This window comes from Hakea prostrata, chromosome 2, assembly GCF_041222555.1.
Source record: "Hakea prostrata isolate BN-2017 chromosome 2, UWA_Hpros_2, whole genome shotgun sequence".
Lineage (NCBI taxonomy): Eukaryota > Viridiplantae > Streptophyta > Magnoliopsida > Proteales > Proteaceae > Hakea > Hakea prostrata.
The window spans coordinates 71,217,021-71,231,348 of NC_142601.1; the positions used below are offsets into that span (position 1 = coordinate 71,217,021).

Below are 14,328 nucleotides of genomic sequence, written 5' to 3' on the forward strand. Positions count from 1 at the left end.
CCCGACTAGACCTTCGGGTTCTCGGACCTACAATACGGATCTCGGGTTAGAAATACGAGGGTTGTTACACAAACAAACAGATTAAGGTCCTGTGCAAGGATTACACAAGACTATACTCAGAATGTATTCGATGCTTATCGGAGGGGTATGTCCCTCTTCTTATACTGTAAGCGTTACCTTTTATGTATTTGGTAAGTTTACCCGGCGGAAGCTGTTGTTTCTCCTGCGATTATGCCTCCATGTCGTTGGTCCCGCTCGATCAGTGACTGAGTTGACCTTCTCAATTGAGAACGGTTGCCATATTGGTCCAACGTTTGTTACGCTTTAATCAAGCTGGTCGGTTCTTATCTCGACTGTAGGTATGCGGAGCCCCAGCCGGGTCTGACCCGGTCGGGTAGGAAACTTCCGTATCAAAAACACGTCTCTTCTCATAACAGTCAGTTTCTTTCAAACTTATGAAACCTCTGGGTTCAATTCTCAAACCAGTACTGATTAAGTTCACTGGTCAAACTGTGGTTAAACCTGGTTCGTTGTTATTTTATCCTTATCATGAGCCACCCAGGCCAACTGATCAGGATGAAACAACCGATTTGCTCGATTTGCCTTTTCTTGATCACAACCCCCTAAAATGGTAGGTTGAAGTCCAAATGTCTTCCCATTCTCCAAACGTCACATTTATTGTTCTTGCTTGCACAACGGTACATTTCATCAAGCCGCACTCGTCTATCGTGCTTCATGCCATCAGTGCCACGTGGCCCTAAGGAACAAGTGCCATCATTAAGGCCTTACACTCGAACCATCTTTTTCATCCCATCGTTGAATATGGGTTAATCTTATTTGTTGGATCATGTCTCGAACTATCGTTCGAACTCAACTGTTGATCTGGATGCATGTCGTTCGTACAAATCATTCTTTTAAATCTATTTCAACCCCTTCATTTTTTAGTTCCAACTTTACTTTGTCATTTCATGAGTTCGTCTGCACTTTGAAATCTTCAGCAAGTCTTCGCAATTTCAAGTATTTCAGCCTCCATTTGCCACTCATCTAAGATCAAACAAGTAAGTCCCTTAGTCTCTAGCTCTGTTTCTTCTTCCATTCCTCCATTTCTTTTCTATTTGGAGTTCGTGACTTCTGCAGTAGTATTTGTTCTAGTATGGTGAAATGACATATACCCTTGTATGGAAACCGAAGGCACGGTAGCAAGAGAGCCAAGAGAACAAGATTAAAAGCAAGCAATAAGTAGAGAGAGAGAGAGGTGACTAGACGTGATGACGAAAGCTAACAAACCCATCAAACACCTTGTATGTACTTTGTCAAAATGCCATCGCACCACACCCACGTGGCAGCTGGGAAGACAGGTAAAAATAATATGCAAAGGGGAAACACTAAAGACAGAATATAAATCCGAGAGGACCAATTAAGAAGAGACATAAGAGAGGAATTTATAAGAGAGGAATTTATCAAGTCCATTTCTAACAGGGAAATAGATCATCCATTTCTCTCTAGATCAGTGACAAGTGTTTATGAGTCACATCAAAAGATTATGATTAAATTAAAATGAAAAATTTTGTATCTTTTAAATTCAATCTCAACCTTTTGATGTGACTAATGAACATATGTCATTTATTCACAAAGAAATGAATGGTCTATTTCAAAAGTGGACCCGATAAGATTAAGAGGGCACAAGTCACAAGTGAGAGAAGGGAGAGAAATCATGATCTTATGATTCAGTGAAGAAATGGTTTTCCTCTCTGGGGTATTTCCTCAAACATAAAGTGGAGACCTGCCTGTTCTTTTGTTCGTAAAGAATGAAGCGATTATAAGAGTGAATTAGGAGGCGTTTGATAACTCTCTCGGAAAACATTTTTCTTGTCTCTATGTGCTGTGAGAACAAAAAAATTAGCTGGAATCGTGTTCGATAAACTAGTTCGTTTCTCTGTGCTCTAAAATCGAACCGAATGCAAATCTCACTCTTAACAAATTTTGCAGAACACCTCAGACTTATTAGCCCAATCGTTCCATTTGGGCCACAGAGTAGCTGCACTTGCTGTATGGATGGGTTCAAGCCTTCTATTACTAATTAACCTTTTAGGTTAGTTAGAATAGGACACTCCAGTTCAACAACAGTTCAATTTTTAGTTTATTTACCTTTTGTAAGTTAGGCTTATGAGATTGTGTCTCATTTCTTCTCTAATCTTTTGTTTCCATTCCTTTCATTACTCTGGATAGTTATGGTATCACTCATCTCGCTTCATATCAACTTCCAATTCTGATTCTGCTTTTAGCGTAAAAATCTGTTTTTTTTCCTGCTTACTTGAGTTCCAACTTCAACCAAGAATTTTCTAAAACTTCAAACCTAGACATTGAAATTTAATTCAGCTAGCACACTCCACTTGAAAATGTTATCTTCTTCATTTTTTTTTTTGGGGGGAGGGGGAGGGGTAAATATCTTGTTTTCTTATTTAAGTCTCATTTCAGTGTAGTCGATCCTCAGGTTATATTTTAGAAGTAAGTCGAAAGATTTCTATCATCAAGCTTGTTATTTGGATTGTCTTTTTTTCACAAGCCTAGGAATTCATATAAGGAGAAATCTTCAGACTCTAAGAACGTGATCATCAGATCAAGCCTCGTTTCCAATATTGTAATACTCTCTAATCAAATTACAGTTTTTGATAAGAAATTTGGGTGAATCTGATCCATTGATTTTCCACTACTAACCCAAATTGGTTCCATTTGTTGCCTGCAATTCCATTGCAAGTTGACCTTCAACTGGATGATAGTGATCTGAAATTAGCACTGCATTACCTTTCCCCAGGCAACCCTGTTTTCAGGCTACACAGAATTCAGTTACATCGGATAAATAAATTAATGAAGCCTTGGAAAACAAAATCAATGTACATACCATCATGTTACAAATCAGTCATACCACCAACTTGACATGGTACAGAAGATCTTGATAGGAGTAAAGTCAACCAACTCTAACCTACAGTACACATGAACCTTGTTGTACCCTTCAACTGACCACTTCATCACTTGATGATGGCAGGCTTATGTGAATGCATTCTGGATCTGGTATGTTTCTTTGGCATTTCAGAGGTTAGTGCATACATCTTCACTGCAAATAATTCTTCTGGAAATCCCTTTTGATCCTAAAACAAAATACAAGAAAAATTCAATTCAGACAAGTATATAACATCTCATAAAGAAAATAAGTCGATCGATCACTGGGGCTTGGTGGTGGTGAAAGACAAGGGTTGTGAAGTCGTAGCAGCAATAACACAAGGAAGGCAGCAGTTTTGATTGGATAGCTATGGAACATAAAAACCAAGGCATCTAACTGTGAGAAGCAGATTTCAGTTAATTGTAATAAATTCGCAATAATGGTAATAAAGTTTCCACATTATAATTTCAAGGAAAAGCGGACATGCTCTGAGACTTAGGTGCTCTAAGTTTTAACCATGGCTTGAGGCAATGATGGTATGGTCCTCAATGAATTTCATTCATGAACGTTGTAGGTTCCTACATGCTTTCTTCGTAGTTAAATTTAGTTTTTCCAGCCGGGGTATGTCATTAACCATTAAATTATTAATCAGTTACATGTGATGGTCTAATGTACTGTCCTCAAGATATGTAAGCCTTTGAGCATACCTTTGACTTGTAAAGATGTAGACCACATTGCTTGAAGAGCTCCTTGAAGTATAAATCAGACCTTGTTATGCTTCTGTCTTCCTTGTCAAGCACGAATCCTGCAAATGTACATTGATTAGTCAAACTAGTTACCTTTGCTTGGACTGGCTTTACTTTTCTTTTTAATTTCACTTCCAAGAAAGTACCACAAATCAGTCATTACAAAACTGGTCGGTGCAACTAGAACTCAATAAATCTTTGCATGTGTCGAAATATAATTAATTGACAAACCCTAACCTTCAAATGGATAGCATTGAATCAACTACATGTTTCTTGCAATTAGTCAGAGAAGGTATTCATAATTTGTTTATAGGTGATATTCTAAAAATATGTTCTGTTCTGTTTTTCTAGCCCTCAAATATGTTCTTCTATCCACAAAGCCCAGAAAAACAAAGAACCCAGGGGGGAAAGGGGGGCAAGTGTGCTGTTGTATTGTAAGTTCATAAACCATCTACATGATACTTGGAATTTGTGGTGTTGTTTTACATTACTTGCTACATTACCATGAACTAAAAGATAATTGGCTGAGAGAAAGAACCAAGTATTACGACAACAAAAGAAGGCCAAGCAGAGTCATGGGGTTCCTATGCAGTCTAACACCAGGAAATTTTCACTGATAGGCTCTTCCGATGCCTTAACCTCAGGCTACGACCGCGATATATACCGACCACCATGCCAAGGCTTATCCCCCCCCACCCACCCAAAAAAAAAAAAAAAAAAAAAAAAAAAAGGGGGAGAAACCCTTAACCTCACTGAATGGGATCAGCTACATGGAAAACTGATCGGAAGTAGGTGGAATGCAGAAATGAAGATACGAGAGAAGTGTAAAATAGGAAACAAATGTAAGATGAAAGAGGTACAGACCAAGTCACCAAAATTCAGCTAGATGGTTGGCAACAAGAATCCTTTGGCTTTCAATACGCTATGATAAGACCCTAATAATATCTTAGAAAATGAATACAAAATTGCAAGAATTAACAAGATAGACTCTAGTTTCTATGGTGCCAGTCACCCCAACACCTCACAATGGTGTCCCTCAGCCTACGGCTGCCCAAGAACTCTCATAAAACATTCCCCCTCTCCACTCACTTGTCCCTCTATTTATAACCCTCAACTAACATAATTCTCTCTCTCTCCCTCTCTCCTCCACATGGCCTCATACTAGAGTCCTAACACGCTCAATCCAAGATCATAGTTCCTATCAGACCCAGACTACGCAAGTTGCTCCTCACTACCTCTTCTATGGTCATTTTAGATTTGCACCTATATCTTTAAGCTCCTTCAATCAGAATCAGATCACACTTCCATACTAGGGCATCCTCAGGCCACCATTGTACACGGCCATACCACCTCAAACAACATTCTTAGAGCTTGTCATTGATCTGGGCAAATCCCAAATCTGAAATGTTAAAGTCAGCCAAAATTACTCTTGAAGACATCTCCACCAACAAAAAGGACAGGTAAGCAGAGACGTTAGCATCACAATCCATTAGAAGAGGGGTATCAGTGACCTCATGCTCTTTTCCATGAACAGAAAGAAGAAACCTGATTATGTTTAATCCACAAGAAAGGCACATCTCACGAGTTCTTATATCAATTACACCAAGGGAAAATGAATCTGAAATGAGGACCAATATACCCAAGAAAAAGCTGTTTTCAGAAAAAAAATGTGAAATCAATAGGTTCCAAAATGTAGTAGTGAGCTCTCAATGAAGAAGTTGAAATCTTTCACAGGCTGATAAATGACAACCCCAGAAGGGGGTTATGTTGCTCCCACTAGAGAATTTCAAGACAGTTCTATCTTGAAGATAATTAAGAGATACACAAATATTTTACTGTTACAAATACACAAATATTTTACTGTTATAAACTTAAATAAAATGCCAACAGATTTAATTATACATGTGTGCTCTACATTTGCTTTAAAGAGTGACACCACACCATTCAGCAATAACGGAATGAAACATATTCTCTATTAATTCTGAATGAATTTATAATAGCAAACTACAACTACGAGTAGAAAGATGCAAGAATTAAATATTTTCATCTTTTTGTCCGAGGGATGTACCAGATTTTGCGATGTTCTCCTTCAGGACAAAAATACCACCAGGTTTCAGACCAACCTGAGAGGTACCAGGGTTTGTCAGGACCAATTTAAAGATCAAATGAATAACAAGTTAAATTAGCAAACAAAAACTTCTCCTACTAAACATCATATTTCTGTTAACCTATGAATTATACTAGGTTCAAGTACTTAGATTTGAGATTCACGTCGGGTTGAATCGGTTAGCATCAGCTGGAACAAACCAAAATCTGCAGTATCCCTAGAGTACATGCATGGATTGGCCCATAGATATTAGGATAATTTATTGGTTACAAATTCTATGAAGGACTACAGAAAATCTTTCACAAAGAAAGGAAACCATTTTAAAACATGAAGAAATCGTCAATTATTCTAACCAGAAATAGTTTTTGACAGCCAAAAAAAGGTTATTCTACCACATATATAAAATTATATAAATCTAATTAAACAGTGCAGAAAATTTGAGCACTGGTGCACAAATACCTGGTAGAAATGTCAGATCGATGTATCAGAAGAAAATACTATCAGCCTTGCAACTATTTTACTCATATGGGGGCATTTCCCAGTGAACCCAAAAAACCAAGTCATCTCAAACTGCTAGTATTGATCTAGACAAATGAGAAATACTCAAGGAAGTTTCTTTTATTTTCAAGGTTCAACTGCCACTGTGGTATTTGGTCTTATAGATTCCTTGAGAAAAGCTCGTTTAAAATTGAGGTAAACATGAAGGAAACTTCAACTGCATGTATGAAAGAAAATATAAGTGTGGTCAAATGGATGCTCATGGCAACCAAAAGCTTCAGAAAATTTAATGCTGCTGTACTACCATCAGTCACTCTCCTTTAATTGTAACTGCAAACCAAGTACAATTATTTTATCTTGGCTTCACAAAAACTAAAATTATTGACAGAAATCAAACAGAATATAATTTACCATTGCTTTTTTAAAGAATAGTATAAAATCATCATCGGCAAGCTGCCCAATGCACCATTGGACCCATATAACATCATATCTTCCGGCTTCTGGAGTGAATTCCTACATGAAGAACAAGTAAATTATCCAAAGCGTTGAACCTCCTATCAAAGGATATTGACTCTCCTTATCTCTTATTTTAAAAGAAGGGTTTATATATTAATGAAAATACTAAATGTAATTTACATAAATGCAGGGGTATCACCTAATATTGTAATCTTCCATGAAATACCTGAAGTGAGAGGCAATAGAAGTTGGCAACCTTATGCATATCTGAGACTCTACCATTCTCAGGAGTCAAACTTTCGCGAGCAGCCTCAAGAAAATGTGATACAGGCTCAACAAGATCAACCTATACCGAAACATAGCAAATCAGAATGAAAAACATAAAATAAAAATGTAGACATACAAAGCATTTCTGATGCTGTAATGCTGTATAGGACGAAAAAATTACAACATGAAAAAACTGTTCCTTCAGAGTCTCTTTTGATATTATAGTGCAACCATTTTGGTTTGAGCATCAATAAAAAATACAATCTTACAAAAGAAACAAGGTTTCAGTGTGAGAAAGAACGGAATGAAGTCGTTCACAAATGAGGCAATTTTGCAGACTCCAATCACATCAGTCAGATACGTGATACTTTTACAGTTTGAGAATTTCTCAAAGCAGGCCAACAGCCTAAATCCCTCCACATAAGGTCGCAAACAGCCAAGACTCAAGAGCATCCCAAAGTCAGTTACTAAATCAATTAGATATCACATGGCATCATAGTTGTCAAGGTATTGCCTAGGTGCCCCTAGGCATCTGGAGGGGCGATTTCCAAGAGCTAGGCAGATACCCAGATCCCCAGCCAATAAAATTCCTTGAACACCCCCCCCTAAAAAAAAAATCCAGATAATGCTGTTCTACATTGGAACATGTACAAGTTTTTGCATAGGTGACAAGCATAGGATCATAACCAAAAATACATCAAGAAGGAAATTTGAACTTCAATAGTTAAGCCCTCCAAAAATGCTTGTATTTAACTAAATGTTATTGGCATATTGGCAAACAAAAATTGCTTTTAACCTCTAAAGATATATGACAACAAAGGTTTTACATAGATTTCATACTTGTCAAGGCATCAACTAGGCCCCATAGTGTCAGCATGCGGCCTTTGCTCTCACCCCCCCCCCCCCCCAACCCCACCCCCAATAAAAGAAGAAAAAAATAAATAATAACACCCACAAACACAAAAAAAGGCATTGGGTAGATTAAACATGTAAAACTATATTATTCTTATAATAGATAATGGATACACAAATATACTACCATGGTGCTGAGGTTTGTCAAGGTGGGTGCCCTGACATCTAAGAACATAGGTGGTTATCCAAAGCTTTCAGTTGCCTAGGCACCTTGGTTTATTGAGAAAGACTTAGGGACCTTGACAATGACGCATAGCATAAAACAAAGATGGTAAATTCAGGGAATGGAGTACCAACGCATTAAACATGACCAGTCCAACCTCAACAATAAAATATAACTGGAATTTCTGCTACTTCATTATCATTTCAATAGTAAAATCATGTGAGCAAAAGGTCCAGTCAGCATCATCGAGTTCTGAGTTAAAGTAGTAACATCCCTAAAGATGAATAGCTTCCACACATATTTGGAAGTCTTATATCCGGAAAAAATAAGAAGATGCTGGCATAAATGGGGGAAGATACTCATCGGAAGAAATACCTAAGAGTGGTTGTTAAACCTAGGGTAGAGATTATATATATAACCAAGAATGTATAGTTTGACTTTAAGACGGGAAACGTATTCAGATCGGACAGCTCTTTAGCATTCTATAATACCTGACAGTATCGAAGCATGAAAATATGTAAAATTATTTTTACCTCATGCTTGTTTAGCAAGGAAGAAAATCAATATTCAATGATTAAACTGCTTTTGAGGATCTAGGTAATTCCTTGAGAAACAAAAAACTTGGCACGGGATCCTTTCTTTAGGGTCAAAGAAGAATTCAATCACAAAGACAAAGAAAATACAGGGGGCACCAAGAGGGACGAGGGATACAAAACAAAGATATGCAGGCCAGTTAAGATGAGAGACCAGGTGGCTGCAAAATGGAAAAAGGCAATCCCCAGGAGACAACAATGGGCCTGCTCCATGGGGAGTCCCTGAAATTTCCATGAAAGTCTCAAAATATTGCTTCAAAGGTAATTTTAGTGGATATAGCATGGGAAGAGATAGTCCATTAGATGCAAAATTATATCTGTACCTCATTAAAATATCTGAGAAGAAGATTCTTTGTGACTCTTCCTATTCCAGAACCACAATCTGCAACAACTTTGCTATGTAAGAATTCAAAACGCAGTAATTTTCATCATCGAAGTAACTTTCTTCAAACACTTGCAATATTCTTCCAGCTTAAATCAAAACCCACAAACTCATCTCCCAATCCCTACACCCCCCCCCCCCCCCCCCACACAAAAAAAAAAGAAAAGAAAGGAAAAATGGAAGGAAATCTGCTACTAGACCTACAAAACTCCACTGATTATGAATGATTTGTTTCATAGCATAGTTTAATATGTGTTAAATTTCTTTTCAAGTTGACATGAGGTAATGATGTGACCACGAGTTTGACCCCTGGCCGAAACCCTAAGTGGGACCCCTAGATGGCTCCAAGAAGCCTCCATAGGCTGGCTGAACACCCTAGGAGGGATATTTAGGGCATTTCAGCCCTCGTTTATTGCTGGAATTAACTCCACATTCCGTCCTTGAGTCCAATCGGGTCATACTTCTTAACCTGAGTTAGTGTTGGGTTAATAGCTAGTAATTGAGTGTCCTAAGGAGTTCTTTTTTAAGTGAACTTCCTTAGATAGTGTTTTAAATTATTTAATTTTTATTTTCAGCACGTCTTTAGATTTTTAGATATTATTTCAAGAGTCAATATTATGTGGTGAGATACTGAGATCCTAATCTATTAAGGAATCCCACATAGTGTTAGTCTTTTAGTAGGCTATAAATAGCCTATTCTTTCTTTGTAACTCTTCAACTCTGATTATTGAATAAAATTTGAGTTTGAGTTAAGGATCATGGTTCCTTGTTGAGGTGGCCACGGTTGAAAATTAAGAGTTCTGTTCAAAGACCAGCATCTCTATCACTATTTCCAGCATCTTCAAGCATTCAAAGCCATCTTCTTCAATTCCAGCAAGTAAACAAGTACAGCAGTCCCCATCCCTTTCCCCTGCCTCCTATCTCACCTGCGGCCTTCCCCCACCCCTACTCTTCCTTGTGCAACCATAGTTGTCACGGCGACGAGGCGATGCGAGGCGGTTTTAGCTAGTTGGGGCGATGAGTCGACGAGGCGCCCTTCGAGGCGCTTTTGAGGCGTTTTAAGTGAAATTTTTACTTTTTAATGTACATCTCATACACTAATTCATTATAAACCTATCTTATATATAATAAAAAAACTAATATTAGCCATTTAGCCTACCTCAAGTCATCCAACATACTACAAACCACACATAGTAGGTCCTAAATAAATTCCAAGTATCATACTACTTGGAGTAGGAATAGGATGCAGTAACCAGAATAGCGGGTTCGAGTATGAAAGATGTTGAATGACCTTTAAACAGCAGTAATCAAATACTACTTGGAGTAGGATAGGATGTAGTAATCAAATAGCAGGTTCAGAGTATGACATCAGAACAGTACATGAATAACAACCATGTGAAAGTCACAGAGAAGTAGCTATGTCACAGGAACCACAATAGAAACTTTAATTGCAATTTGCAAGTCACAAAGAAGTAAATAATCAGTTAATAATCTCCAAACAGAAATTAAACAACGAGTAGCAACTTATAACATTGTTAAAACACAAAAGAAAAAAAAAACCATGCCGGCGACATACCGTTGCCTGAGATGGTGAACAAAATCACCGGAGGCCACTGCAAAACGTTAATGAATTAATGTTACAAATGATCCCATGTATTCCATGTAACATTTGTATAAGCATTCAGCCATTAGATTATTCCCAATTGGAATCTAAGTTCCAATTTATTTTTGGCCTTTGATTTGGAATAAAAAATGGTGGTTTTTTAAAATCCCATAAGGCGGTCGCCTCAGGGTCCGAGGCGAGCCCGAGGCGACGCCTCAGAGCCTGAGGCGACGCCTCAGAGCCTGAGGCAACCGCCTTATGGGCTCCAACTGAGGCGAATATCGCCTCAGGCCCTCTAATGCCGCTAGGACACCAAGGCGACGCCTTGACAACTATGTGTGCAACCCTTGGAGGCCATCCCCCCCTCACTGCAGACCCTCCCCATCCCCTTCCCCTTCATTTCCAGAAGCCTCTGCCCGTCCCTCACATTCCCCTACCCCCACAAGACCACCCCAGTCCCTCCCCTGTTTCGTGCAAACCCTCCCACCCCCTTCCCCTGTGACACCCCTATTCCCTCCCCTGCCCCCCTACAACCCTGTTAGACCTCTCCCCCACCCTGGACCTGCCCTACTACCCCTCCTCTCCCTCCTGACTCTCTTGGCATCCCTCTCTCTGTCTCTCTTCCTTGAGGCAACAGAAAACACAAAAGGTGAAAAAGAAGGGGAAAAAAAAGAAGAAGAAGAAGAAAAAGAAGAAGAAGAAAGGAAAGCAGAAACGAAGAAAATAAGAATAGAAAGAAATAAGAGGCGGAAGAAAGAATCAAGATCTTGAGTTGGGACCCACCAATAGCCTTTCCAAGAGTCATCCTCAAATCCCTCAAAACCCTAACTGCAGGTTTCTTTTATCCTTCCCATCTTCCATAATATTATTTTTGTTATACTACTACCAACTCAAGGAAGAAAATTCGGAATTTCGACCTTGCAAAAGGCCGAAATTTCGATATTTCGGTCAAAATTTCGGTCGAAACTAGACACTTTTTTCTGAAAATTGGAACTTCAATTTCAGGCCTCATATGGACTCAAAATTATTTGAAATCTTGCATACTACCTATTTCAAGCATAATAAACATAGTGGAACTAGTATTTTGCCAAAAAAAAATTATTGAAAAATTATCATTCAAGTATACTAACAAATGATTGGTTCTAACAAGTGCAAACTGAATTGCATACAGGCATAGAATCATCAACATACATGAATAGTTTGGTAGAATAGTTACATATACAACTAGTCAACAAAATAAAATGACTGACTAGATCAAGTGATGATGTCTCACATATATTAAGTTGAAGCCTATATATCATATATATACATAAAATAAAAATACAAAATTTCAGAAAATAATTATTAAAATCAAAAAAAGAAAAAATTGTAGCAAATAATAAAAAGATAATTAACAAAACACAATCATAGATCATAGTCCTAGGCTAAACATATATTAATTTCAAGGCAATCCAAGATCATATAAGGCATGAACAACACAAAAATAAAAAAAGGGGAAGTTTAGAACTGTTGGATATGGCTTATGCTTCACATTCTATTGTTGTAGGAGTTTCCTTTGTAGCTGTTGTGGCTTAGGAGGTTTTTGGAGGCAAAAAATGAGCAAAAGAGGTGTTTGAAGGCAAAGGAGTTGTGGAAATTAGGTGAAAATGGGATAGAAATTAACAAAACTAAAGAAAAACAAGTTGGAATGTTGAAATGTTCAAAATTTCGGTCGAAATAGTCGAAATTTCGTCAAAATGGTCGAAATCTCCGAAATTTCGGTCAAAATTTGACACTTTTTCGAAATAATTGAAATTTCATTTAATTTTTGAAAATTGCAGACATTTCGACAATTTCAGTCGAATTTTCTTCTATGCTACCAAGTAAACTATCCCACCCATATTTTCACTTTTGTCCAAAGCTTTCCCATATAATTTTGGATTAACCCTTTTCACCCCCACATCCCTCAAATATTCTAACAAGTTTCTTGGTTACCCATAGGCATCCTTCAATATTTTTTTTTTATTTGCTAGAAGATTCTTGGACAATCCTAAATTTTAGGGGATCTTCTCAAGGAACCCTAATCCTAGAATTGGATACGCATAAGTTAAACAATACAAAATCACTCAAACAGAGATTTAAAAATCTGCAGGTATCATGCCCAACAAGATCTATCACTAACATAAACAACTGAAGAATGAGGAGATAAGACTCATAAAAGGTTTCTTCAACATAAACAAAGCTAGGTTTTGAGCATCGAACTAGAAGGACAACACTTCCCTTAACCATAACCAAAAAGTACTCTCATCAACTCAAGATGCTGTTTACAATACTTTGATTACTAAACCAGCACATTTGTACCCCACAAGAATTAGCCTTTTTGGTAACAAAGGCGCTTTATATATAGGAAAATTGGGAATGTCATATTACATATGCCACCGGTAAGGATTGAACCCACAATCTCTCCACTGAGAGGTGAAGTTCTCAATCACTGCACTATCCTTCCATTGGCGAAAACTACGATTCTTGATTTGACAGTTTACAAATTAACAACTCTAGTTAGTGGTTACCCACTTTCACTAAACAAATTAAAAATATGGTCCTTCACACATTTCCGTACCCTTCATAATTGATGAGCAGTTAGCGCTTGGAGAAGGATTGCAGCAGCCGATCACACTGGTTCTGGGATGCAATTTTTAACCCGTTCAAGATTTGTTCGTCATAAGTAACAGAGTAAAAGAAAAAAGAAGATTCCTAAATGTTTTCGCGTCTTTGGTTTCAATAGAAGAGACAGAAACTCCAGATTTTTCTAAGGCCAAAGTCAGTCTGACTGCAATACGTGAAACCACACTATAAGAACTGCACCCAACTTTTTTTTGGCCAATGTGATGCCATTATAGTGACTGTGCCCACAGGCCCAAAGAAAGGATAGGAGAAAGGAAATGTGTGGAAAGAACAGAAGATTAAACCACAGAAATTCTTGTACTTCATGCCCCTAAATATTTAGGCTTCAACTCAATGTGCTAGAGCCACACCCACCATCTGCACCCAACTACTGAGCCCTACGCCTTACCACATGAGTGAGTGTAAGAGAAACATTACCAAGAGCGACAAGATGACGATTCCTTAGATCATCTCCAAAGAAATCAAGCAATAGAGTCTTGAGAAAAGCTTCGCTACTCTTAATATCAGTATCATTAACATGCCCAAATCCTCCCAATACTCCATCCACAGATGCCTCAACACCCTATATAAAAACGGACAACAAAAATGAGCTTCAGAACAAACCCAAAAAATCCCCAAACTTCCAGCTGAAAAATATCCAAAAGCCAACGAAACAGAAAAGAACTTTTCTATGGTATTCGGTTTGGAGTTTTAGAGAAAGAAGTCTTACTTCCCAGTACCCGACGCCTTTATGATACCACTCAGTCTTCTTCTGTTGATCTCCTTCTCCGATTTCTTGTCTCCACATCTCCGCTGCATTCGTGAATTCTTTTCCCTCGGAATCAAACCCCGTGACCTCCATCTCAGCCGCCTGAGTTGCAGGCACTATGACAGTCAACGGGAGGAAGATCCAAGCCAAGGAGGTTTGGACACGGCCAAAGAGTAGGGGGGGGGGGGGGGGGGGGGGGGGAATGTTGGCTTTCCTCCTGTTTATTGGTAAGAATCGAGGCCTCGAGG

General features: G+C 38.3%; 1 protein-coding gene across 2 annotated transcripts; it reads right to left on the reverse strand.

Annotated features, from left to right (window-relative positions):
• Positions 1 to 2,184: 2,184 nt before the first annotated feature.
• Positions 2,185 to 14,246, reverse strand: LOC149026241 (alpha N-terminal protein methyltransferase 1-like). 2 transcript variants are annotated; one of them, XR_016171462.1, is made up of 9 exons: positions 14,042 to 14,246; positions 13,750 to 13,894; positions 9,007 to 9,065; positions 6,975 to 7,094; positions 6,704 to 6,805; positions 5,756 to 5,810; positions 3,649 to 3,746; positions 2,903 to 3,149; positions 2,185 to 2,821 (listed from the first exon to the last, which is right to left on the reverse strand). XR_016171462.1 is itself a non-coding variant. In XM_089143277.1 (8 exons), the coding sequence occupies exons 1-8, from the start codon at positions 14,171 to 14,173 to the stop codon at positions 3,030 to 3,032; spliced, it is 831 nt and encodes a 276-aa protein (XP_088999403.1). In that variant the 5' UTR covers positions 14,174 to 14,246; the 3' UTR covers positions 2,185 to 3,029. The 2 variants fall into 2 exon arrangements, 1 of the variants encoding a protein (XP_088999403.1); XM_089143277.1 differs by having other exon boundaries at positions 2,185 to 3,149.
• Positions 14,247 to 14,328: the final 82 nt, after the last annotated feature.